This window comes from Branchiostoma floridae, chromosome 3 (genome assembly GCF_000003815.2).
Source record: "Branchiostoma floridae strain S238N-H82 chromosome 3, Bfl_VNyyK, whole genome shotgun sequence".
NCBI classification, from domain to species: Eukaryota; Metazoa; Chordata; class Leptocardii; order Amphioxiformes; family Branchiostomatidae; genus Branchiostoma; species Branchiostoma floridae.
In genome coordinates this window covers 17,301,217-17,326,579 of record NC_049981.1, presented here as the reverse complement: position 1 = coordinate 17,326,579, position 25,363 = coordinate 17,301,217, and the positions used below count along the sequence as shown (strand labels likewise).

Sequence of the window (25,363 nt, the reverse complement as noted above, 5' to 3'; positions counted from 1 at the left end):
GGACCGTGTACTGAGGCATAGGCACCTCCCTGCTAATCGTTACAAAGCGTTTTACGGCTTGACCACCGTGAAACTCCCACCGTGGCTTGTCACAGCCTGTAACAATTATCTAGCAGCTCACCGACTGATAACCGGAGGGGGGCCGGGCAGACAACGCTAGTGCCGGAAAAACAAACAATAAAAACATGTATGGATAAGATAATGCACAATAATAAAAGGGGTTGCCCCGAAGCCCATGACGAAGTCCCGCGTGGGAGATCTACACCTGTCGCAAGACTCAATCTTATTTTCAAATCTTCTGTTTTGTTATAGAATATGAGAGGTTAATAGAACATGTCCACTACCCCGAAGGCACCCGTTTGACAATTATTAATAATAATAGTATTATCTGGTGTATTTTGCATCCCAGTAGGTACCCAATGTGTTGAGTAATGAGTCCTCGAGCACGAGACCCCCGTTTTAGGTCCCTCCAGGAAGACGATGATAATAATCTCAGATCCACGGTGGCATAATATAGTATCAAACCCGCCTCTACGAAGAATGTTGCATAGCGGACTAAGATTTTTTCCTGTGGTGACGAGAACCAATTGTATACATTCAAAGTTCATAGAGCTGGCTCCATGAAACTTGTTCTTCGTTTACAAGGCCCCATAGCGGACTATATAAAGATTTTTTTTCCTGTGGTGACGAGAACCAATTGTATACATTCAAAGTTCATAGAGCTGGCTCCATGAAACTTGTTTTTCGTTTACAAGGGCGGCCCCATAGCGGACTATATAAAGATTTTTCCTGTGGTGACGACAACCAATTGTATACATTCAAAGTCCATAGAGCTGGCTCCATGAAACTTGTTTTTCGTTTACAAGGGCGGCCCCATAGCGGACTATATAAATATTTTTTCCTGTGGTGACGAGAACCAATTGTATACATTCAAAGTTCATAGAGCTGGCTCCATGAAACTTGTTTTTCGTTTACAAGGGCGGCCCCATAGCGGACTTAGATTTTTTCCTGTGGTGACGAGAACCAATTGTATACATTCAAAGTTCATAGAGCTGGCTCCATGAAACTTGTTTTTCGTTTACAAGGGCGGCCCCATAGCGGACTATATAAATATTTTTTCCTGTGGTGACGAGAACCAATTGTATACATTCAAAGTTCATTGAGCTGGCTCCATGAAACTTGTTTTTCGTTTACAAGGGCGGCCCCATAGCGGACTTAGATTTTTTCCTGTGGTGACGAGAACCAATTGTATACATTCAAAGTTCATAGAGCTGGCTCCATGAAACTTGTTTTTCGTTTACAAGGGCGGCCCCATAGCGGACTATATAAATATTTTTTCCTGTGGTGACGAGAACCAATTGTATACATTCAAAGTTCATTGAGCTGGCTCCATGAAACTTGTTTTTCGTTTACAAGGGCGGCCCCATAGCGGACTATATAAAGATTTTTTCCTGTGGTGACGAGAACCAATTGTATAATTCAAAGTTCATAGAGCTGGCTCCATGAAACTTGTTTTTCGTTTACAAGGGCGGCCCCATAGCGGACTATATAAAGATTTTTTACTGTGGTGACGAGAACCAATTGTATACATTCAAAGTTCATAGAGCTGGCTCCATGAAACTTGTTTTTCGTTTACAAGGGCGGCTCTATAGCCGACTAAGATTTTTCCTATGATGACGTGAACTAACTGTATGTATTCAAAGCGAAATATAAATTTCTTTTGAAGGTGACGTGAACCAATTGTATGTATTCAAATTGCGTGGAGCTGGCTTTATGGAGCTGGTAGGTTGGGAGCAGGGTTGTACTAATAGCTCCATGGAGCTGGCTCCATGGAGCTGGCTCCATGGAGCTATTAGTACAACCCCTTCTCGACCGAACAGTGGCAAACTGAGTAGGTATTTGATCCACCTGGACGCCTCCCCGCCATTCTTTTTTTTTATGTATCTAACTTATTTTGTTTTATTTCCGTTTTTCATCCTCACCGTCATCAATTCATCGCTCCAGGCTCGTCTTTCTCTTCTCCACCTTACTACACCCGAGTGAGGGCATATGGTGTGTCCTCTAGCTTACACCCGTCTGCATGCAAAGCATCTCGAGATAGTCCGTATTTTAACAAACTACCAGGCTCCTCGCTACCAATTTCAATCGTTAGATTTGTAGATTGTAGATATAGACTCTATTTCAGGATTTGAGAGTTAGAACGTAAACAAACTACAACCAACCATTTTCGTCCTCAAAGAAATCCACAAAATTTCCCATTTACTAGTGCAACTCAAGGAGTTATACAAATTCAACTCAGATATAAATTATGCAAATTCAACTCAGATATCCATAGACAAAGTACCAGAAACAAATTAACCCTATTCAGACCGGGCTTTTTTGGTCATCCCTGGACCGGGGGGGGGCTTTTGAGGCCCTCCACTTTGAAGTCCTATAATTCTAAAACGACGTGCCGTAGGGCCACCAAATTTTTAGGACATGATATCGACATAATATCTGACAAGTATTTGACGTTTGACGTTACGTTGACGTAAGATGACGTAATAATGACGTCATCAATTTGATTATATTGGCCGGACCCATGAAAAAAGGGTATTCTCAGAAAACTTCAAGTTATTCTACAAAAATGTAACAACAAGTGCAGATAACAGAATAATAATGTTTATTACGACTTGCGTTGCCAATAGCAACATCAATGACGTCAAAATGACGTCATAAAATGACGTCATACACATCAAAGATACCAGTTGGGCTCCGCCATATTATATCCACCACCTTGAATTTCTAAAAATACTTTTTTTGCAACAAATAATCACAAAGGGCAATGGAAATAGACTTAATTCATTCATTTAGATGGTTTTTGATGAAAAAATACCAGGTAGTTATAAATTTTAAGGGATAATTAGCTCGTTATTCTTGATCTGGCCATACGGTCCGCCATCTTGGATTTTGGGCCGATGACGTCATCAAATTAGCATAATTTATGCATATATAATTATGAAAGATATGCTAGATAATATAAGATTTTATTTATGTAACAAAATAGCAGTAATATAGCAAATAAATGTGAAAAATACATTGTTAGAACCAAAAATAGTGATTTTTGGCAAAACAGCCTGTCAACAAACGGTTGCCATGGCAACACGAAAATATGGAAAATTTGTCAAACTTCGTGAAATTGTTGCCAACAATATTTTAGGAAAACTCACCAAATTTGGTGGCCCTAGCGTAAGCCGTTCTGGCGTTATAGGACATCAAAGTAGGCGCGGGCCTCAAAAGCCCCCCCCCGGTCTGAATAGGGTTAAGGCAAATCATGACAAAATCTAACCGATAACAATTTACAATACTGTTTCCAGGTCCATCAGTTTGGAACAATTTAAGTAAGTCAATCACAAAATTCTATGTCTTTTTCCAAAAATACCTGAAAATACTTTGTAGATAAGCCATCTACTGACTCCTGATTTGTTTGTTTTCCTTATTTTATCTTACTTAGTTGCGTAACATTTGGAATTCATCTATTTTATTTTTGATTTAAGTAATTTCATTTTCTTTCATTTCCGTTGAATTTGATATGTAATTTGATAGTATTATTTCATTAGTTATTTTGTAAGTAGTCCGTTGGTCTTCTTTGTTTTCTTTGCCCAAATTTGTTATTTATTTGCTTTGCAAAGTTATAATTTGATACATGAGACCATTATATAAGCATAAGCTCCAGGCCCTCCTTGCCCTATTATATTTGTATTTCAGCCATACCATAGGTATGGTGAAATATATTGTATTCGTAATGGTTCTTCTTCTTTCTCCTGTCAAATTTTCAAAGTGATTCATCTCCGCCGTTCCTGGACCGAATGACTTGAAATTTGGCACAAGGGTAGAGTGGGGAAATACCCTTGTGCCTTTTTACATTTTTTCATATCTGCCTTTAAAATGATTTTATTGAGGTTTTATGGTAATTTTTAGACCAAAACGGTATATTTTGGCCCCCTGTACCCTGGTATTACAATTAAATGACCTGAAATTTGGTATAGATAGGCATTGGATATTTGGTAACATGATCCAAGTGAATTTTTTTGCGTAAACCACGTTAAAATCATTAATTTTAGCACTTTTCTGAGAAGAAATTGTTTTTCTTCCGGTCCTCTGCCGTGACGTCACCCCACAAAGCTCCACACCTGGAAGGGCGTCGGCTGAAGCACGAGTAGATTGCATTTACTGAGCCAGCCAATCAGCGAAGAGGAAGGCGAAGGCTAATGGTTCAGACAAAACAAGAAGAAGATTTAAGTTTTCAGCTAGAAGAAAACAAACACTACTACTGCACAGTACCTGCGCCTGCTTGATAATTAGTAAAACGTATGCCCAACTTGAACACAAAAAAAACTTTCACTGCAATGATAAATGTACCCACATCACAATGAGTTGATAACGATACTTGGACCCAGTTATCGTACTGGAAATTGTTGAATGGCTTCATGTCATATCACGATGAAAATTTTCCGAATGGAAGATTGTGGTGATTTCTTTCACTTTCGAAAAAGTAGGAGCTGGCGATTCCAATGTAAATCAATTTAGTTATGCATAGGAGCTCCTGTGGAAGAGTAAATTCTTCCATATTGGCCCGGGGCATATTGGGTAAGCTCCATTTTGACCTGAAATCAACTCACAATACTCGCAAACAGTGAAGCGCCCCGAGCAGCTTGACCGATGACGTCATTGCCACGAGCTTTCGACATACATTAGGATATTCATTATTGTGAGATTTTAGGTACTAGAATTTTCTTATAAATCAGATATGTTAGACCATATGGTACATTTTTACTTCCTGTATACTGTATAGGTGTAGTTCCCGGGGAAAACTTATTTGAAAATACGGCGTCGTTGAAAGTAGTCTCTTAACTATACGTTTCAATGGGGGCGAGAAGCTAAATGTTCCATTTTCGATTAGGGGTTATTTGGGACAGTTAAATATTGCATGGGAAGGAAGATGGCTGAAATATGCTGTATTTGCTCCTAAGCAAATGTCGGCCTTTCTAGTTTATTTATTTTTTGTTACGCATCTATTATGTGCTTAAGTGTATCTAAAACAAACAAACAAACAAACAAACATCTGACCAGACTAAACTGATGACCACCAGAGGTAGAGAACCTTTGAAGACAGACAGACTGCCCCTACGGCTTGTAGGTATGGAAGTGAGTGAGTGGTAGAGTACAAATTGTGAAGTAGAAATACGAAATACTGTTCCATGCAAGATATATACTGAAGTCAGGCTATTCTCCTGCCCCGCTTATCAAAACCGAGTATCATTAATCCAAGAAGGTTTGATATGATTAGGGAGGGTTCTATGCTATTGTCCGGATAAATCAAGCCACCCTGGCTCGAGGGCTTGCAATCCATACCGCCAGAAACTAATAAAAGCACCAATAGGTATCGTATTTCCTTTTCCCTAATCTCATCCGGGCTCAATTTCTCTCAGGAGGCTAGATGAAAGTGTTGGATTTGAGTAGGGTGTTGTCAGTTTTCATTGTCCGTTGTTCATGTGTTGGCGTTGCCAATAAAGGCCTCGTGTTGGGCCCCTATGCTGCACCTCTGACAACGTACGTTGACAAAATGAAAGAAGGCATGCATGAGTTTATTTCTTTTCAAATTTTCTGCTAGCGTGCTAAGATCTTTTTGAACTCTTCAACGCAGTTGCAATTTTCCTTCTGAGTAAGTTATTAAAGCCTCGGTTTTGCTAAAACATCTATGATTTGTAGTAATGCATGTTCTTATTTAGGAACTGCTGTAATATGTATTTAGCCACATACGAGTAGAATTATGTCACACCAATGTAAATGTCTCTGTAAAATGTAAATGAATCGATATGACGCTTACAAGAATCTCCTATGCATGCAGTGATTTTTCTGTTCATTGTGTTCTAATTTGTTAACACCTTATGCAGCTTTCTTGTGTAATTTCCCCCTGTAACTAGATATGTGTCACGTCACAGTGTAAATCTTATTGCCGAGTTGTGTGTGTTTGAGGCCAATGAGTCTATCGTCTACCGATGAAAATGATATGCATCCCTTATGCAAATTGCTTAAATGAATTATCATTGTTGGCAAGTTGATTGATTTGGTGGTATCTTTACAGCTATACAATCTAGTCCTATCATGATTGTAATTTTATAACATCAAGTTGACCTTGACTCTTTCCTGAAACGCCATTAATGAAGTCTAGACAGCGCCTTCTAATTTACTTCTTCAGAGGCCGCCTATTCTCATTACCTTCTGGTATTATTAAATTTGCATGATAGACAACCGTCTGTATGTATTGCAAAGCATCCTTCGTAAATATAGTTTTCTAGAAATCACATGCAGCAACCTCACTTGCCAGAAAGATGATTAGGTGCATTTTAAACGACGTTTCTTGTATTTTACGACGGTACCACCGTAAGAGAGACAAAGTAAATGCCTATTTTAAAAGAAATAAACGTATCATTTCCAAGTAATAACTGGGTACAAATTGTTGGAAATGTTACTGACATGTAACTCCATGGCTTAGTAGCTGTACGTCATTGAACGGCTACTGTTTGGTGTACGTACTATACAAACCTCTTAGTCTCTGCCAATCTTTCACTGGCTAATGCCTCAGCATGTTATTGGGAAGTTGAACGCAATAAAAACACAGCTCGTAATTGTGTTCGAAGCTTCCATTTCTCAGTGTGGAAGTAAGACTCAATTAATTTGCCATCTAAGTTATGCGTTGTCCCGGAGATGATTTTCTGTGCACTTTCCAATCAGCACTATGAACTGGAGGTTACCACATGAATACCTTACGGAGAGAAAGTCATTTGAAATGTATTAAAAGGGGTCCCGTGACAATGTGATTCGGTCTTCTGCGCAAAACCACCTGAGAAAACGAAATAAAGTACCCGCAAGGATTCACGCCAAATTGTGTAGTGCAACATGGCGCCTGGGGTACTTGTGCTTCACCAGATAACTTGAAGTTGTAGCTTAGGCAATTATGGAAAGTCTCAGGTCTATCTTCTGCGTTCAACATGCAACGTTAGTTTTGTCAGATGAATAAAGTTCGAAAAAAAGCAACAAAAAATAACCCATAAGTTTTGAAACCTTGATTGAACTTGATCATGCTCTACTCTTTCTTTATTATTCCATTATACTATATGTCATTGGTAAACCTATCCCTTTACGCTGAAATGTTTCCCAAGCCTGATATAAAATTGTTGCACTAGTCGAGAGCTAAATAGTCTGTCAGTGCATGGTTGCTTGGGCTCTATTGTATTCATTCAACTAAAGCATTCATGACTACTTTCGCCAAAGTTGCCTTCAATGGAAATAGACGTGGTTACCGCGATGTCTAACGAACCCAGCTTTTTATTGTAACTCACTTCCCATGATGTGCTGTGCTACGTAATAAAGTAATGAGGTCTTCTCATCAACGCTAAAAGCACCATTTCTTTTGATGCCAATTCTCGACGCATTTAATACGTACGGAACTTTAATGGATGCAGAGGGGTGACTTTGATATCTTTATGTTGTGAATATAGTTGAAGATATGCAATGAGAATTCTGAAACAAACTAGTTAAAGTACAAAGACCAGCAAATCACGCACCCATAGACTACGAGACAACATTGACTATGAAATGTCGTTCCCACGCCCGTGCATGGAATGTGTCAAGCTGATGAAATTGTTCTCTTTTAGAACGAAGGAATCGATATTTCAGCTGGTCTTGTCCGACCATGTATCGCACAGTAAGCTTTATTCTTCACAAAGCTGAAGAAATTGTTGACCCCTATGCTGGCACACGATCTGACGCGGGTGTACTGCCATTCCGTGCATCTTACCAGCAGATGCCTGACCTACAGGTTACAAAACAAAGGTTTTGGGTGAGAAGAATCGATACATCAACGTGATGACGACAGAACCGTCGTGTTGAGAGTGTAAGTGCCAGGGATGCCAGTCACTGTTTAAATGATATAAATGGAATGGATGGCCCAATGTCTGGCCACTACTGGTACAGTATGTGGTAAAGAAAATAAAAGAGTACTCAGCCTCAGAAGCGGGTCTTATTTTGTAAGATACCATTTTTTTCTGTAAAGACGTTGACAAACACATACCTAGAAACACAACGCAAAAGTAATTTTTAAGATCAGCCCAATATGGTTTCTCCAATGGTTGCTCAGGATATAATACACACCTGGTTACCTAGAGGGTACACAAGGGGTTATCAAATATTGCTGCTGTATATGCTGTATAATTCAACTGTTGCAAAGTTGCAAACTCCAAACTTGATGCCAGGTTGTTTGCAATACCATGTAATTCTTTGGTTCAGAAAATATCATCTTGACAACCAATTTCCTCTAGAGTCGAGCCCACTTTATTACACAAAAATGCAATCAGTTACTGTATCTTTAAAGACTTGATCCTCTGAAATTAAAGGGATGGAAAAGATGCTAAGACAGGGATGAATGTCCTGAACCTTAATAGGCAACGAGAATCGATCGGAGAGGCATGCTGTGTCACGATGTTTGCCACAAAGCAATATTTCCTGCTTTTAAAATTGAAGTTCCCGAAGAGCATCATCCGTCATTATCGAAAACAGAGTCTCTCGTGCCACTCAAAATTCTACGTTGCAAATGCCCTTATTGTCAGCTAGAGGCTCCGGCGTGACATGAGACGTAGTAGGAGCACGGGATGCGTTAGAAAACGTCAAGTGAAGCACGCCCCCGGGGAGGTATTGCCTCCTGACATTGAGTAGTTTGTCGTGAGAATTTGAAAACGTCTCGCAAATGTATTTGGCCAATCATTCCAAGAATGTGTATTATTATTGTGTGTATCTCAGAGTGTTGTTGCAAAATTGGTATAGTGTCATTTGTTCATCTCTAATATGCTTGCATTGGAGCAAAATGCACTTAAAAGAATAGCATTAGGATCTGTTACTCGAAATGACATTATGGAGTTGGGAAATATAGAGACTATCATGATAAAGAAATTTGAACGGTTATCCGTACATGGAACGTGCACTAGGTTCTGTAATGGTAAGCAACAATAGGGGAGTTTGGAGTAAACCATAGTAGTTCCATCATGTTAAAAGTCTCAATTGTGCTTTCTATTAGATCAGAAAAAACATTTGCTGCATGTTCGCTAGTGCAGAAGAACGCACAGTGGTACCACTGAAATGTTCCAAACACAACATGGACAAATAACAATGATTTAGATCATATCTACATTGAGGTACGAGAGAACGCAATAAGCCATGATTATTAGTTGATATATACATTTCTGTTGTAATAGCTCATACAATTGATGCTGTTAGAAATGCTTGCAGCAACCTGAAAACATTTCTAGAGCCCCGAGGATCCCCATACAGCCATCGCGGCCATGGAATCTAATTGCTAACAATACTGTTGACGTGAAGGCTCATCCATAAACATATCGTGGAATTCTCATGCAATGCAAAATGTCTAGACCTTTGGGAAGCTTTCGTCACTAATCATAATCAGACAGTTGATGGACGACTGCGACGATCAACAGAATATAATCTGTACGCCTGCAAAGTCTCCAGCATCGTGAATTGAATGGTACAACGAGATATATGTTGCACACCATGAATCTTTGCCACTTCGGATTGTCAAACCCGCCGAACTCTTTCACGGAGTCATTTTGTGCTGCACACAATGAAAATGCAAATGACATATCCACGACTGTTAAGGGGAAAGAGAACAGAGGAAAGCATACGCGAAGGAATACCTGTCAGGATAGATTAATGCGTTGAAAGTGGCATGAATAAGATAACTACTTGTGCGTACATAAACTGTTTCGCACATGCATACATTCGTAGGAAATGGATATGCGCAGAATGCGATATATGCAGAAAGAAGTTTATACTTGATGACACATTATTAGATTTGAAGATGACATGACAGGTAGGGTGATAAAACATCGGAAATTGCGGCCGCCGATAAGACTTTTAAACTTGAAATGCGATATAATTGTTTTAAAATTATACTTTGTGCATTTTTGTTTAAGGCTATTGCATGTTTTTCCACCTTCATTCCTGTTTGAATGTTTGATAGAAAATATCAAAATACATAAACAAACCATCACGTACAATAGCTAACCACGTAAAGTTCCAAATGTTAAGATACTTAAACCGTACTTTCTCATTGAACAGAATGGTGTGACTAGGAGTTAAAGAAGTGAATAAGGTATTGTAGTCACGGTAGTTTTGTTTAAAGATAGGGGTATAACCTCCTGATCTGCAGTAATTACTTGCTAGCTTCAGCTGACTCGAAACTAATTGACTCCATTGTTATATCGTCTCGTTTACATAATGAAAAGGACTTTTGCCCCAAACGAGAGCTGTTGCCATGCAACTGACTGGCCTGACCATCGATTTGACCAGACCTGCCTGATATGGTTTAACATTACAGCAACCAATACTGGTGCTTTATCTGTACATCTTAAACAGCAGAAAGTTTTCGTTCCCTTATGAAACGAGGAAACAACTGTATCATTTTTTCCCTTTAGTCCCTACCGGCTTTATGTAACTGTAAGGGACATTGACCTAGAGGAAAACAAATGCCTCATCATATCAGATGATAGCCGCTTTATGATATGTGATATATGCATTCCTTTTTTGCATAGTCACCTAGATCTTGCTTTCGTTGGGTCTCATTTCGAATACGTTTGGGCATATGCATTCACTAGTGTTTATAGTAGGAGTACCACATGTCCATAGACAGTTTCTTTGGAATCTTTTTAGATACATACTCGTATCAAGCGTTCTGCCTAGAAGATTTGGAACTACACTGAAAACGTTATGGATGCTCGCCAACGCTGCTAGCTCAACCGTGTCTGGGATCATGTCCTGCCATCTGGTACCAAGTAGTCATAAGATGTAGTTTTCGTGAGAGTCAAACGCCTTCACTTGATCGACTGCTCACATGTTGGCCTATAGAGAGTAATTTTAGATGCATGAATGATCCCCAATGTCCAGTGATTTCCAAACCATTCACGAAAACCCAAGTGATCATGAAATTCGGTCGTGTGAAACAAAATTCAATATCCACCACCAATGTTCTACACTGATATAAAGTATTAGGAGAACTCTTCACACCTTTAGTATTCTGGAAGGGACCTGTTGCGAACGCTGGCCTCAACTTAGGCAAAAAAAATCAATAGAAGACAGGTGTTATTGAGATCGAAACGAAATACACATCGGCCTCGTACAATCGCCTTTGCAACCCATGGAGCCTTATGAAAGAACAATACAATCGAATTTGGATACTTAGGTTGATTCAATTGTCTCAAAGGAAATTGTTTATAGCTGTTCCTAAATTGGTCAATCCCGATACGCAATACAAGCCAGCACAATTTATTAAACTTTCTTTCCGTGATAATGGCTCTGAAAAACTCAAAACCCATGCAATTGTTTTTTGAAGTATGGACCATTTTACCGTAACATATTGGACTTCGTGCCTAGAGTGGGAATAAGAGCCAATAAAATCATGCTGTTTCAGTGTATTTCGTCGCTACTGTTTCTCAATAATCGAAATTCTGTCTATTCTTTATCATATAAAGGAGCGTGTTTTATACTGATGGCGTACTGTCTACGTACATGAATAACTGACACTTGTATACCTAAATTCTTGACATTTTGTCAAACATTTAAAACTTTGCAAACTTTTCTTGGAATCAAATCATCTATGGGATACAACCATGAGCAATCTTCAGTCCGGTGATATCTGTAGCCTGAATACCAATATGCCTACTCGCACAGTGGAGAAACTCGGCATTCGGTCAGCTGGGTGATCTGAAGATCCACCTCCGGACTCACACAGGGGAGAAACCCGACATTTCTTTCAGCTGGGTGATCTGAAGATCCACCTGTGGACTCACGCAGGGGAGAAACCCCGCATGCACGAAATAGATATTGATGGCAATAGTAATAGGCCAAAGCAGTTGGCCGAAAATAGTTCATAAAGTCTTCTTGTTCGCTAAGGTAAAGGTAGTTCAATAGCCTTTTTTAAGCCGTGGGGGCAGTGGGTTGCTCCACAGTGTCCAGAGCACGGTATTGGACGGCGTATCCAATCTCTCCTTCTACCGCCTTTTACCTTCCCATCAGGTACCCATTTTTACACATGGGCGGAGTAAGGAAAGTAGTTGCGAGGGCAATTCCAAAGCACACTAGGTCTAGTCTGGAAATCGAACCCCGCGGCTTCAACAAGTGTCTAATGAGACGGCCTTATCTCAAGGGAGATCTGTCTAAGATGACTAACAGCTTGTCTAACAGCGGTGAATTTTGTTTACGTCATCCGGCTATGATGCACACCCCTGGTTTGTTTTCTGGTAATTGAGGACCGATACTGGGAATCTTTTTCGTACATGATTAATGCATTCCTTCAGTCTTATTCAGGATAGTAGCCTATCACAGATACGGCATACTGTATTCTGTAAAGCCATTACAAATTATTCAAAAGAAAAACTATTAGAAATGACATGTATTAGTTCCTTTTTCTCTGGTGGGTTACAATTATAACGCGCACCTGGTAGCATATGTCATTGTGTGTGGTTGGCTGGACTCGAAGACCACGCCCATGGAAAGAATCTGGCATTCGAAAATAATGTTTGATATTGTATAAGATGAAGCAAACTGGCGTTTTACAGAGACGAATGGATGTAATTGTACCCTTGCATGAACGAGATAATCGGGGAGAAGGGACCGATTGATCACACACAGAAAGGCATGTTGCGTGTTAAGGAGACGATTAATAATACAGTGTTGGTATCTTAAGCATTTCGCCTGGTACATTGACTCACATCCACCGCAGTGGACAGATGGTGTGCATACGTAATAATGCACTATGGGTTTGATAAAAAACGACAGTGAAAATTTGTCTATTCTTTTAATTGTAGATACAGATCACGACTGTAAAGTATGCTATGCTTTCATATGTGAAAACGTTATAGCAAAATCTATCTATGAGCCCCTGGGAAGGTCATTATTATAGCTAGCTGGGGGTTTCTGAAATAGTTTAGGGTTCGGTGGTTTCGAGCTATTAGAGAGGACCAGTTGTGTCAGCCTATAATTATTTTCCATTATTAATGAATCCTAAGTAGAAAATTGCTCGACCGTGAATGAACTCATTCATCAAATCGAACGCCAAAATTTTGCATAATGTAATCCAGACAAGACATTCCGAAACACAAACAATAGAAGTACAATATTCTGAAACGTTTTGGGTCATTGACACTTTTCAGTTTCTTTTTAGTTCTTCAACATAGCCTCAAGAACTATTTGAAGAAAAAAAAACACATAACATAAAATATCCCTCATTTGCTGAGCAGATACAGGCAAGGTATTGGAAAATAATGACAGACGATATAAATAATGTGGCTATTAAAAAAACTTTATGTCAATGACACCACTATCTATTCGCACTCTAGTTAAGCGCCATGGATTTGTTGATAAGAATCTCATCCCCAAAATACCAGGTCACCGCACTTCAACAGCTTCAATCAGTTCCACAAAAAAAGGTAAATCGAATCACAAATTATAAGATCGAAAGCAATTCATCAAATATGTCGAAAAAAATTGTGAAATTCGTCACGATGCAGGCATGGTATTGACAACTTGCAGTCGCCAAATACAATTCTTTTCAAATCCCAACATATGCATGCGAGTAACTGGGCCAGGCACGCCAGATTAATGGAATGTAAAGGGGCGGTTAGATCAGTAAGTAGTTTCTATCGATTCCATCACTGAAATGAGAAATGCATTAAACCTTTGCATTCCCGTTCCTTTTGATGAGGCCAGTGCATTACGGAAAAACCCTAGTCTAGAATACGCACACGTTTAAGTTTCGTCCTTGTAGTAAGGTTTAATGGATTGCCAATGTGAATTACTGAAGTGCTATATATCAAGCTAAGATGGGTGATTTTAGAACTTTCATTTGATATATGATTATGGATGACATTGTAACAGAAGTTTGCTGATGGCTCTCAGAGGTAACATACACGGTTTTTATCGATTGTCTGTCGTTTAAGCGTGAGATATTGCAAACCCCCAAGATGCCGTTTGTACCCCCAATATTTTACATTTTCCGTTTGGTTGTAACAGCCATTTTAACTTTACCCGCTGGGGTCGTTACCATTTAGTTTTCAACGTTGAAGGAATAGTATATTCATGTTAACAAACACAAACTTTGTTATGTTATGTTAATGATTTTAACCCAAATGACTTTTAAAATTTTATATTAGCTCTTTTGAATACTCTCGATGTTCGAACATTTCAGCGCAGGAGCTGCAACTTGAAGGTGAAACGCAAAAATGTAAGTAAAAGTATCCAAATTGAAATGAAGCCCGGCATTTGGAGTAAATGATACATTCTTTTCACTCTTATATGTTCATCTTCTTGTAGAGTAGTATAGTTTAGAGTACAGGGTGATGCTGAATATAGTGGCAGTTAAACTACAAAACTCTACAGTATCATTTCCCCGAAATAAAATAGAAAGCTATCATTTTAATCTGTCTTGACTGTTTCATAATGCTTTGATCTCTGAATGCAGATCATAATTGTGTCTTGGGAAATATCAGTGTATTGCCGTTTATGATATGGTAATCGCACGCATGGGAGCCATCTGTTTGCTTTCATAATCAATGCTTGAAGACTTGGTTAATTTATTCTCTATAATGTGTTGACATCAACAGGTACACATATGCTTTATGCACAGTTTGTGAGCAAACGTTTGTAAGAAATCAATGCCTTTGTATAGTGGTGCTTTAGCTACAGCAAAAAACTTCTTATGTATTTGAAAACTGCAAATTCAGAAAGCATTTTTCGGGGCAAGACTTGTTTCTAACATTTAGGTGGCTTTAGTAGCTTTTTGTGTCTAATCTTCCACCCGCACACCACTACAAGTATTGGTATTTGACTTTCAGTTTTCCATGTAATAGAGCAACTAATGCAGTCAGCCCATGTGGGCAAGAGCTTCAAAAAAATGATCTACATTTTAACCCGTCGCGTGTTAAAGATTACGGCCTGTTATCTTCAAATGTGTAAACAACCACCGTCCTTAAAAGGGTTTCTTGGACTTTACGTGACGCTGACATAGATCATACGTAGATTGTTTCAAGCTACATTCTATGCTCAACCGACCATTAGGCTCTCCGTAAGAAGACCTTGCTCACAAAAGGTGCCGGAAGCTTGAATCACTTTCTCTGCGAAACGCTTTATCATAAATCGCGACGATACTTCTCATAGTAAACGCCCATGTTGTGTCCAACGCAACCTAAACATATGACAAGATGAATATTTACAGGCCCAAATCCGATTGAATATGTGGCAACAACAATAAAAAAAATTCATGGCGTTCCGTTTTGAGTCAGTGCAATCCTTAACTTGTACAACTATGAACGACCACATCAAACTAGACTAATGTGCACCATGTAATTAGAAACGTTGATATTGCTGCAGTTGTACCGTGAGTGAGTGTAACCGAACGAATTGGATTTATCTAATGGTCACGCAAAGGTCAGTTCGGCTTATTTTTGGCCCTAAAGGCTCTGACCCTGCCAGCTTCCATAAGCATTATGCAGGATTGTGACGTACATTACAGTACGTCGTATCGTTTATTAATTGACGATTTTGTTGCTCTGAATTTGGGTCTTGTTACTGAAAGTTGTGGTGATGTTTTAAATTCGCAACGAATTTACTGCATCAAGAAAGATGACTTTACTGTACATAGTAGTTGAGTAGGCGAATCATAAGGATTAAAGTATCAGCATTAATATATCGATTAATTTCTTTCATAAACACTACCCATGGGATTCATATAATACACATTTATACTCAGACCTTTGTTTATGAATAAGTGAAATTCGTGGTAAGCAATTATGACCGAAATTCCATATGGTCGTCTTAGGTGTTAACAATATAAGCTAAGGGATTTCTAAAAAGAGATTATAACAAATTGAGACAATAAGGTAGTGCCCTACCGTAAACCATCACTGTGCCTGTAATCTGTAGTGTAGAGGCCTGGAGGTTGCGTGCGCAGTTCTCCCGTAAATTCCGCTATCTCTAGTTTATAGATACGACCTTCTTGAAGTCTTTTCCCAAGATAAACCACGAGCCGTCCCTCGCTGTCGTCATATAATAAGTCAATCACAACCTGCACATCAGCCGTCGTCAAATCTACCACTGATACCGACGCGTTGGTAATGTTACCTTCGATGCAATCTAGCACTATCACTTGGGTCGCTTGTAGACATCTTAGATTTATTGTCGTCGATCCAGTAAATGTAGTCTCCGACAGATCGAGACGTAATTTCACTTTGTAATTATACGGGAGGAGGTATTCTGGAAGCCGAGTGATTTCTTGCGGTCCTTCGGTGGTCGGGAAGGTCGGAGCAGGGTAAAACGGTTCAAGACTGCTTCTGGCGGTGTAGAAATTATGGGGCGATCTGTTTACCTTCGTGCGAATAACGACGAAGTACACCGCTGCTAAAACGGCAACAAGCACGAACATCAACACGCAGGCTATTTGCCATTTTTTGACGAAGATCCTTTCGTCTTCATCGTTCCTCTCGCACGGTTCCTCCTGGAGCTGCTCTACCCGGTTCATGGTGCCGTCCATGGTGGCTCTCCCGTCCGCTGACGGGGGCATCCCGTCTATAATTGCAATGTCACATTCCCCGTCCTCCATCGTAAAATCTTACCACTACAACAATAAGAACTATGCGACGTTTTCCTTTTGTCAACTGCCCTCTCGGTTTGCCTTCTTCGGGAATCTGCGGCTCTCCTTCGCTCTAGACCACACACTCCGCTGTGAAGAGGAATTTGCTGGTATTGATCGACTGTGGATTAACTGCGGTCCTCATTTCTTCAGCTTCCTCCTCAGAACGCGTGCTACATGTTGATGTTGACTGGCGGCGTGCTCCCTTAGCTTTGCTTTGGGTCGGCAAGCAATCTACCATGCCAGGGATGTATTAGCATAGAGCGAATAACATATGCATCCCGACGCATATCAACAGCGCGTGCCTTTTCACGACATGTTGAGCATCAAGCAAATGACACCGGCGACCCCGATCCTCCAGAGTTCCCACTATCTACCTCCTTGCGTTGACTTTTAGGAACGGTTTAACACAATACAGTACACGACATTCAGATACAACACGCAGGCAAACTGCCATTAGTACGTCTCTGTGGTTATATAAAACATGTCCTTTAGAACAACACCGAATCTAATTCCAATGTTCTTTACATAGCTGGATATTCGAAGCACGATCAGCGTACTTGTTAGGTTAATTGTGGAAGCTACCGATAAGGCGCGTGCCGAAGGGTCAGCAACAAGGCTGCCGATTTGACTTGCGTAACCTTACCTTTGAGAGAACATTAGCCGAGACGCCAGCCCTAAAAATCCACGACTGTCTCTTGTTGTTTTTTCATTCACCCTTGCGAGTATAGAGTTAAAGATATGCAAGCTTCCATTGATCTCCAACAGGTCTCTCTCTCACCAGGTAGTGCCTTGCCGCTCATGGTGACAACCTCGTTACGTAGTGCCGACAGTTGAAAGGGATCTGCTTCTGAAATCTCCAGCTGACTCGTAGTCTGTGTTTATGTATGAGGAACACGTACGTGTTAGTCTCGGCCACCCTTCTCTCTGTAATCCTTGGATTTTCCTCGACAAGGTGGAGACCACCACCATTTAGTAATGAACGTCTAATCTAGGAGATAGCACGGCCCGAAGCTGGCGGTGCGTTTTCATGACAGGAACAATCGCGCTGCGCTCCAGCGAGACTCTGTGCCACTTAAGGGTGGGGAACTCCATCGATTTTGGAGGGGTGGGTACACGTCTTACCGGCGTGAATATATTCCCCTTAATCCCCTCCATCCTTAACGACATCCTTATCCTATCGCTAGAATAAGACCAGATGGTTGACGTAAGGTCCACTGACACGATTTACAGCTCGTAATAAAATGCCTGTCAGTTTTAACGCCTCTCGGATGAGGATAAAAACCACATATCCCGGCGACTTGGGCGCCTCGCCATTACGTGAACGTGCCGTTACGACGCAAACGTGGTAAATGTTTCAAGACTCACAATAAGACAGGCGGGAGGCTACGGCTATACACGGCCATAAACAGGGAATATGTCCGCCTTTATGACTGCAGTGGAGATATTGTGCATTTAAAGATGGATTTTCATAAGGGTGCTGCATTACCATCTTATGCACTCAGTAATCCGAAAGTGCACTTCTAAACAATGAAAACAAGCTCGCAAAAACCACTCCCAAATCCGCACAACATTAAATCCTAGCGTAATGGGTAACGGTCGCTCGAACGAGAGACGAAATATGCATGTAATATAGCTTTGTACGGCTGACCGTGTGCATCGCCCAAAAATCAATGTCCTTTGGCGAGGGAAATTGCTATTGCCCTTGCTTGACTGCTCCGTTATAAGGGATTTATTATAGAGTGATGTCGGATTTTTGGTGTCCAGGAGCCACGTTTCATAAATATTTCCACTCAGAGTTTCCTTAAGTGTGGGACATCGAAAAGAGGAGAGAGGGTCATCCGCGGGCAACGATTGAAGTAAGCGCTCTGCAATCTACTCGTCCCAGATGCGGGGCTCTAGGGTTGTTCCATTCGTTCTAAGACTTCAAAGAACAAGAGATGAAATGTTCCTTAATCCTAGGAGGAAAGCTTCCGTTGCGATTTATTTTTCCATTGAAAAACTCGCCTTGTGTCCCATACCTCTTTCATTGATCTTTGAACTATGCTTTATTTTCATGACATATATTGTAACGGCGTGCTCTTAAGATTTGTAAGCAGTAAATTCTTTGACATACAATGTACTAAACTGCTGTACTATAATGCAAACAAATCTTGTAGTTTACAAAGTTTGTCTCGAAAGTAGATATGATTGTGCCGTTTATGATACAGTCGGACAAAAATCATTAGTGGCCTTTTGCATGATAGACGCAGGGACCCTGGAGTTCCATTTTTCGGATATCGGATATCCGAGACGGCGAAAACCAAAGAATCAGATAACTGTCTCGACAAGTCGCCAACCTTTTTCTAATTCCAACGATGTACTCACAAATTACCCTGAACGCAGTCTAGTCGTCTACAATAGGAAATGGGACCTTTCTGGTGAAGGGTACTACCTGATGAGGGGGGTTCATTATCCAAAACGGGTCTCATTACGTTCGTGTGCGATCCATGCGTCTGGCTATTTCTCGGTTAATTTGACTTGCCATTAAGGAATAGTTAAGCCACTTATGTTCTGAAAAGGAGCGGAAAGCATTATCTAGACAGAGACATATCTATCAGAGATGGTACATGTGTACAAATAGCAGGTACTGATCAATACAGGTGCTTCACAAGTTCTGAAATAGGAAAAGTTATTATAACGGCTGGACCTACTTTTTTCCTGTACCAGTCTATGTCAAGGAATAAAGAATCCATTGTGTCTATCGTCTCAATTTATGTAGATAAAACATGTGACAGATGCACTGTTGCAGACATACAGATGTTGCATGCAGATAGTGTGTGGCGAACTCCGTCATTATTCAAAAATACTTGTGGGGCTCTAAAACAAATTCAATCAGCACAAATGAACATCCAATGTGAGCCTAACGATTTATCTATTTGAACATGATTTAACATGTGTCTTGAACAATGATTATAGATTAGGAGTGATGCTGTTTTCAATGCACGAAACGTGTAGCTGCAGTGCGCGTGATAAGCACACGTACAGCAAGACTTCGTAAGGGTATGAAAATTATGAGAAGTCACAATTACATCCCCCATTGCCACATCAGATTACGACGTTCATTCAGAAATGTCTAAATGCTCTAAACATAGTGCCATGCGATCCTATCAATACCCGGAGCCTGCGTAAATTAAACAGACAAGGGAATAAGCATGTGTGAAAGGCAAGTGAAAGATAAGCGTACATCTTTGTTAGAAACGCCAAAAGTACTTTTCTTGCCCTTCAACGTCCTGTCATCTTGTGTCAGGCCAACTTATCTATTCGCATGGAAGTCACCTCAAATAGTCAAAGATTTAACATGAAGATGAAATTCTTGGAAGACACAATCCAGTAAAGAACATTTCAAACATTGAACCTGACTACCTCATTAGCGTCAAGTCTTTGCGTAGCGGCATACATTCTTTATACAGTACGTTGCACTTTGTGAAATAGGCATTTACTTGTGCTCCTGTAGTAGTGATGTGCATGTCTGTGAAGTGTGAAACATCGCCAGTCAGTCAGGAGAAAATAAGGACTTCCGATGTTGCTCATCGATAAGGCGCCTTCTCCGCCGGCCGGAGACTGCACACCGGCCCAAACTTGATATGTGCGGCCTGTACGATTTGCAAGGCGACCAAAAACAAAATATCTACAAGATTTACTCATATTCTTTATCAATGAAATCAGCTTGAATAAATAATGTGGGGTTCCGATCGCTGAATGGTCGCTGCCTCAGCATAATCCACATAATTTCACGCTTTTGTATCCATAAGGCATACCGTCTCTTTACGTTTGTCATATTAAAACAATTGACTAATATAAACACATAACCGATCAATATCAGGGTGGGGAAGCTATTTGTTGCGGGTGTTGTTTGATGGCCTCGGTTTACCGAAGCATGCAACCTGATACTAGAGTTATTAGTCGCTAAATAGTCCTGTATATAAGCTGTCATAATCACAAGCAGAAGATATATTTACATCTTTACAACCAATACAACATAGCAGCTAGTTTAATTTTTGTCCGTTCATTAAAGAAGGCTATGATTTTTTGCTCTTTTAGGCGTTGGCAATTAACTTCTGAGTTTTACAGCATGTCTATGATGAAAAGTTTGAAGACAATCTGGGAAATCACTCTAGGAGCTAAGAATCTGAAGGCATACGGCTATCATCTTATATCTATTGCTCTAATGCCTAGCACATGGGGTAGGGTCGCAGAATCAACAACGCATTTCAGTGATTATCCACATATGCGCTCAAATGTTTTGTGACCGAAGTTGTAGGGATATAGCGGTCTCTCGTCTCTCTCTCTGTTTTGGTTTAAAGTTTAACCTTCTTCTAGGTAGTTTTAACAATAAGCCCATTTCATAACATCAGAGTAATGATTTTGGCGGCAAATATCTACAACTGCGAAATGTTCCCTTGACGGTAACATCTGAAAATACTATATGGAAGTGTGATCCTGTATGATTCTGGCCATCAGCATGCCTGATGACTTTTTAGTTTTAGTCTAGAAGCACATCCCATTTTTCAGTGTTCTCTTCGATATGAAAACATCAACCAGAGATGCTGACTTCACACTCATTTCCACTGCCTCCATCAGCCGAAATCTTCGTCTCGGGATTCCACGGCAGCACCTCATAACTGCATTACGTCCAGGAAATCATCTTCCTGGAATCCCCGTGCTGAATAGGATGTCGAGTAAATCCAAGCAAGGATGCAGTCGTTTGTGAAATTGTTATTGCTCTTTAGCAGCCGGCCATGTCAATTTGATTACCCGGTTGATAGAAGACCTCTCGTGTTGAAGAAAAACATTTAATAAGATAAGTTTACAGATCGCCTTGGCAGAAGTTTAAAAAGGTTATGAAATTGCCATAATGAATAGAAGATAAACGGTAAGGGATATAAACGATGTACTGATATATTCATATCTCGATACATGGTTGCAATATTACACTGTCACGTTGCCTCTCTTGCAAAATGCCCTCTACATACAGAATTAAACGGTATTGACATTTGTTTGAAAACAAATGGTCGTGACCTAATTGCCATCAACATTAACTATTCATCTAGACTAAGAAATCCTCCAGGGCAAGGGAAATAAGATATATAATGACAGCCTTCTTAATCAAAAGATCAAAACATATATTTTTTCATTCGAGCTGACCCTCATTTAAAAGCCATTAACCCGGCTAACGATCAAAGCTTGGTAATATTGAATAACTATTGATGTAATTTGGCATGTATGTTATTTAGTATTGATTTTACATATAAATAGGGCGTCATCTAAATATCATGTATCTCGGGAAAATATATCAAATCATTGTATTGATCTACTTGACATGTTTTTTGTTCTCATGAGGTCGAAACGAAATATACAAAAGAAGCATTGTGGTAGATTGTGATTACTAGAAGATGGTTTAAAACATGTTGGATTTGTAGCATTATAAATATGATATGACTTTTCACTTGGTATAATGTAAGTGGCCTGTTTGCGAATACACGGAATACGGTCTTCTAACAAGAAAGACCTGTTCCGCCATACATTTCACTGTATTTTTAATAATCTTAATACATAAAATTACGGAACTGACTTAGACACATGACAATTGACAAATTCGACAAAACTCGGTGCTTCTTTCCAACCGTGCTCTGGCAGAAACGCCAGCTAAAACACTTGTTTGTCCAGCTGCGCAATATAGAGACATCAGACATATCGACAGCACTGACAGAGATCTGATTGCCTCAGAGACAAGACCTTGACAGCTAGCTACGACCCTTAGACGCAATGCACTTTGCCCATCAGCCTAGTGCAATACTCTATCTCTGTTATCTACAGTTTCCTATTTTTGTTGAATCCAATATACCATCCAGACAGGGTCCCTAGCTGCAGCTTCTACAATCACTCTAGTGACATACACAACGAGAACCAATAATTTCAATACTTTGAGCATTTTGTTATACTAATATGTTTCATACATTAGAATTGAATTATAATTTTTTCATTCTTAAGATTCAATTACTCGACCGAAGGAACAGCCCAAATGTGTTTAAGATTTGATAAACGAGTGTTAGTATAAGGCTATAGCAATGTTACAAACTCACGGACTTTATAAAGGGAGAAGCAAATTTATGTGGATAAAGAGGAATATTTTGACGGTTGTGGACATTTTGTGTTTTAGAATAAAATATCGTCATATTGTGCTTAAGAATTTATTTATGTTTGCATAAGGCTACAGCCAATTGGCCAGAAAAAAGTGGAATGTGGAAGGAAAAAACACATTACTTGTTAAAGAAATATTGCGAGTGTTATGCTGTCCTTCTTATCTTTTTAGATTAAAATGAAGTTGGTGAACGGCTACAGTTACAAATGTTTACAGATATATGAAGATACATACTGTTGGTCCAGTGGGTCCGGTTTCCAGACACCCACGGCAAAGATAACGTCGACATGAGAGGATATTGTCAAAAGATATAGATTAGATGGCGCTATGCTATCAAGTCACGTATTTCCCAAGTCAATAAGGTAGGGTAAATGGTTGAGCAGAGGAGAGACAATAGCTCATAGGCAGGTGTGGTAATAAATCATTTCTTTGGCACGATATTGCCTGTGGCTTTTGCCGGGTGGGGGCCATTATAATCTTGACAAGGCTCTGACGTGACAAATCGGTTCTCTATATCTTGATAATTGCAGAAAAAAAAGCTTCTACATTTTGCAGGAGATAAAATGGCACAATCCCACAGTCTCTACGTCAAACACCCACCATACAAAAAGAATCCATTAGCCTCTTCAGTACTGTTAGTTTAGGTTTATTTTCTTGATTTACTGCCAGTCACATCTTCGTTAAGTATAAGATCAGGGCTAATTTGTCGACCCACTCGCTGTTGTCGATAAGTATGTTGGGTTCTTTACTGTATTCAAGGTGTGGCTCTCCTTAACCACGGTCCGAAATGATCTCTAAAAAATTCGTTTTACATAAGCGAAGTTGCATAGAAATTCACAGTAATTGCCTTTTTAGAGGGCACTGGTAGGGAATTGATTCCAAAAGCTCTAGATTATGAGTTTACAACATTAACCATGACACCATTCACGCCGCCTTCAACACTGTTAAAAGGATGCGTTCCGACATGATACCGTGTTATGTTCGCTTGTTTGCAGACCTTTCTCTCGTCTGTCTCACGAGTTTCACTTTTGATGTAGAGCACATCGATATAGGCATCAAAGTCACCGCGGAAAATGGGATTTCGGGACCTTTGCTAAGGATTGCTTGCTCTCGGTAAATCTATTATTGTCTACAGGTCACCCAATAGCCGAATGGTGAACGGTGAACATCGCACTGAAAATGGATTTGAAGTATATCGTGAAGGTTTTCATTTTATTTTGCTGTGCAAGATCGCTAGGTCAACTGTAACATTGAAATAAAGTTAGATTTAAAACGATTGCCGACCCTGCATGATAAATAGTTCCTACTGCGTCACATAAAGTGAGCATTTATGTCAGGAATGTGACTGATCTACGTACCGATTTAGAGATCATACACGTTATACTAACTAAAAAGTGTACATGTATCTTTTTTTTGTATAATTCATTCTGATGCAGGAGTTTTAATTATAATTTCCAACATAACAAAACGTGTACGACTTGTATCAAACTGCACAAGATTTCCATAGGATCAAGGAATGAACAACCCGTTACATCTATGACGTCTCTGTATGCCGATAGGACACGTGACTCGACAATATATACATATGTTGCAGATAGATGATTGCGTCCTCTGTCTATAATCAGGCATGTCTATAATCAGCCCTGATAGAAATGATATTTCTTCTACGCCTTTAAAAAAGGCATTGCTCTGAATTGCAATATATAACAATATCGAACAATGTGTTGACAGTTTTTCAAAGTTGTGCCTTTAAAAAAAAACACTGTAAATGGCCATCACTCATACGGGGTATCACGGGAAATGTCTAATGCAGAGCGCGTCAATGGCACATCTTGCTAGAGGATATTTTAAGGCTCTCCTCTTGCCTGTATTGTAAATGTCGCCATAAGTGCATGTGCTATCGCCATTAGACGGCTCTCTAATGCCTATCACGCTATGATTGCCTAGGTGCTAACATTAGCCGACGGGTGGATATGGCCATCGAGAAAACATTTCCTATACCTTTGGACAAGCATGCCTTATTATTTACTGTGCCTAAGGTAAGGTATGTCCTTGAACAGCCATTCCGAATCCCTCGCAATTTGGCTTTTATCACCCAAACTCAGCAAGCTTCCGGCGAATACAGTAATTACTAGACTTGGGATGGGAGCATTGGAGTTTCCAGTTGCGTAAAACTTAGACTGATAAAGTATGGAAGCAATATAGCAATCTCGAGGTTCTGAATAAAACATTGGTGTCTATTGAGTAGGCTTACTCAACGCATCCTGCAAGCGCCGCACTTGGAATTGACCCATTGGCTGGTGCGTTGAAGATAACGTTATTAGTATTCAGGTACAAAGCTCCTAGAAGTTGTGACGCCGTGAAAAATGGCGCTCCTGTATTCCCAATCACGTTATTGGTCCGAGGAGTAAACTAGTTAAGCAGCAGATTTAACAAAGGGGGCT

At 40.0% G+C, this 25,363-nt stretch overlaps 1 protein-coding gene and 1 long non-coding RNA gene across 4 annotated transcripts in view; one reads left to right on the top strand and one right to left on the bottom strand.

Annotated features, from left to right (window-relative positions):
* The window catches only part of LOC118412153 (aminopeptidase N-like), a 78,645-nt gene that overhangs the window by 22,972 nt on the left and 30,310 nt on the right, over positions 1-25,363 (bottom strand). Inside the window, exon 1 of one of the 3 annotated variants that reach the window (XM_035814860.1) lies at positions 15,999-17,788. The exons of the other annotated variants lie outside the window; for them this stretch is intronic. Within the exon in view, the coding sequence (XP_035670753.1) occupies positions 15,999-16,705 (707 nt within the window). The 5' untranslated portion in view covers positions 16,706-17,788. Of the gene's footprint in view, positions 1-15,998; positions 17,789-25,363 lie in introns of those variants that run through there. 3 annotated transcript variants of the gene reach the window in all.
* The window catches only part of LOC118412154, a 45,127-nt gene that overhangs the window by 15,506 nt on the left and 4,258 nt on the right, over positions 1-25,363 (top strand). The window lies entirely within an intron of this gene.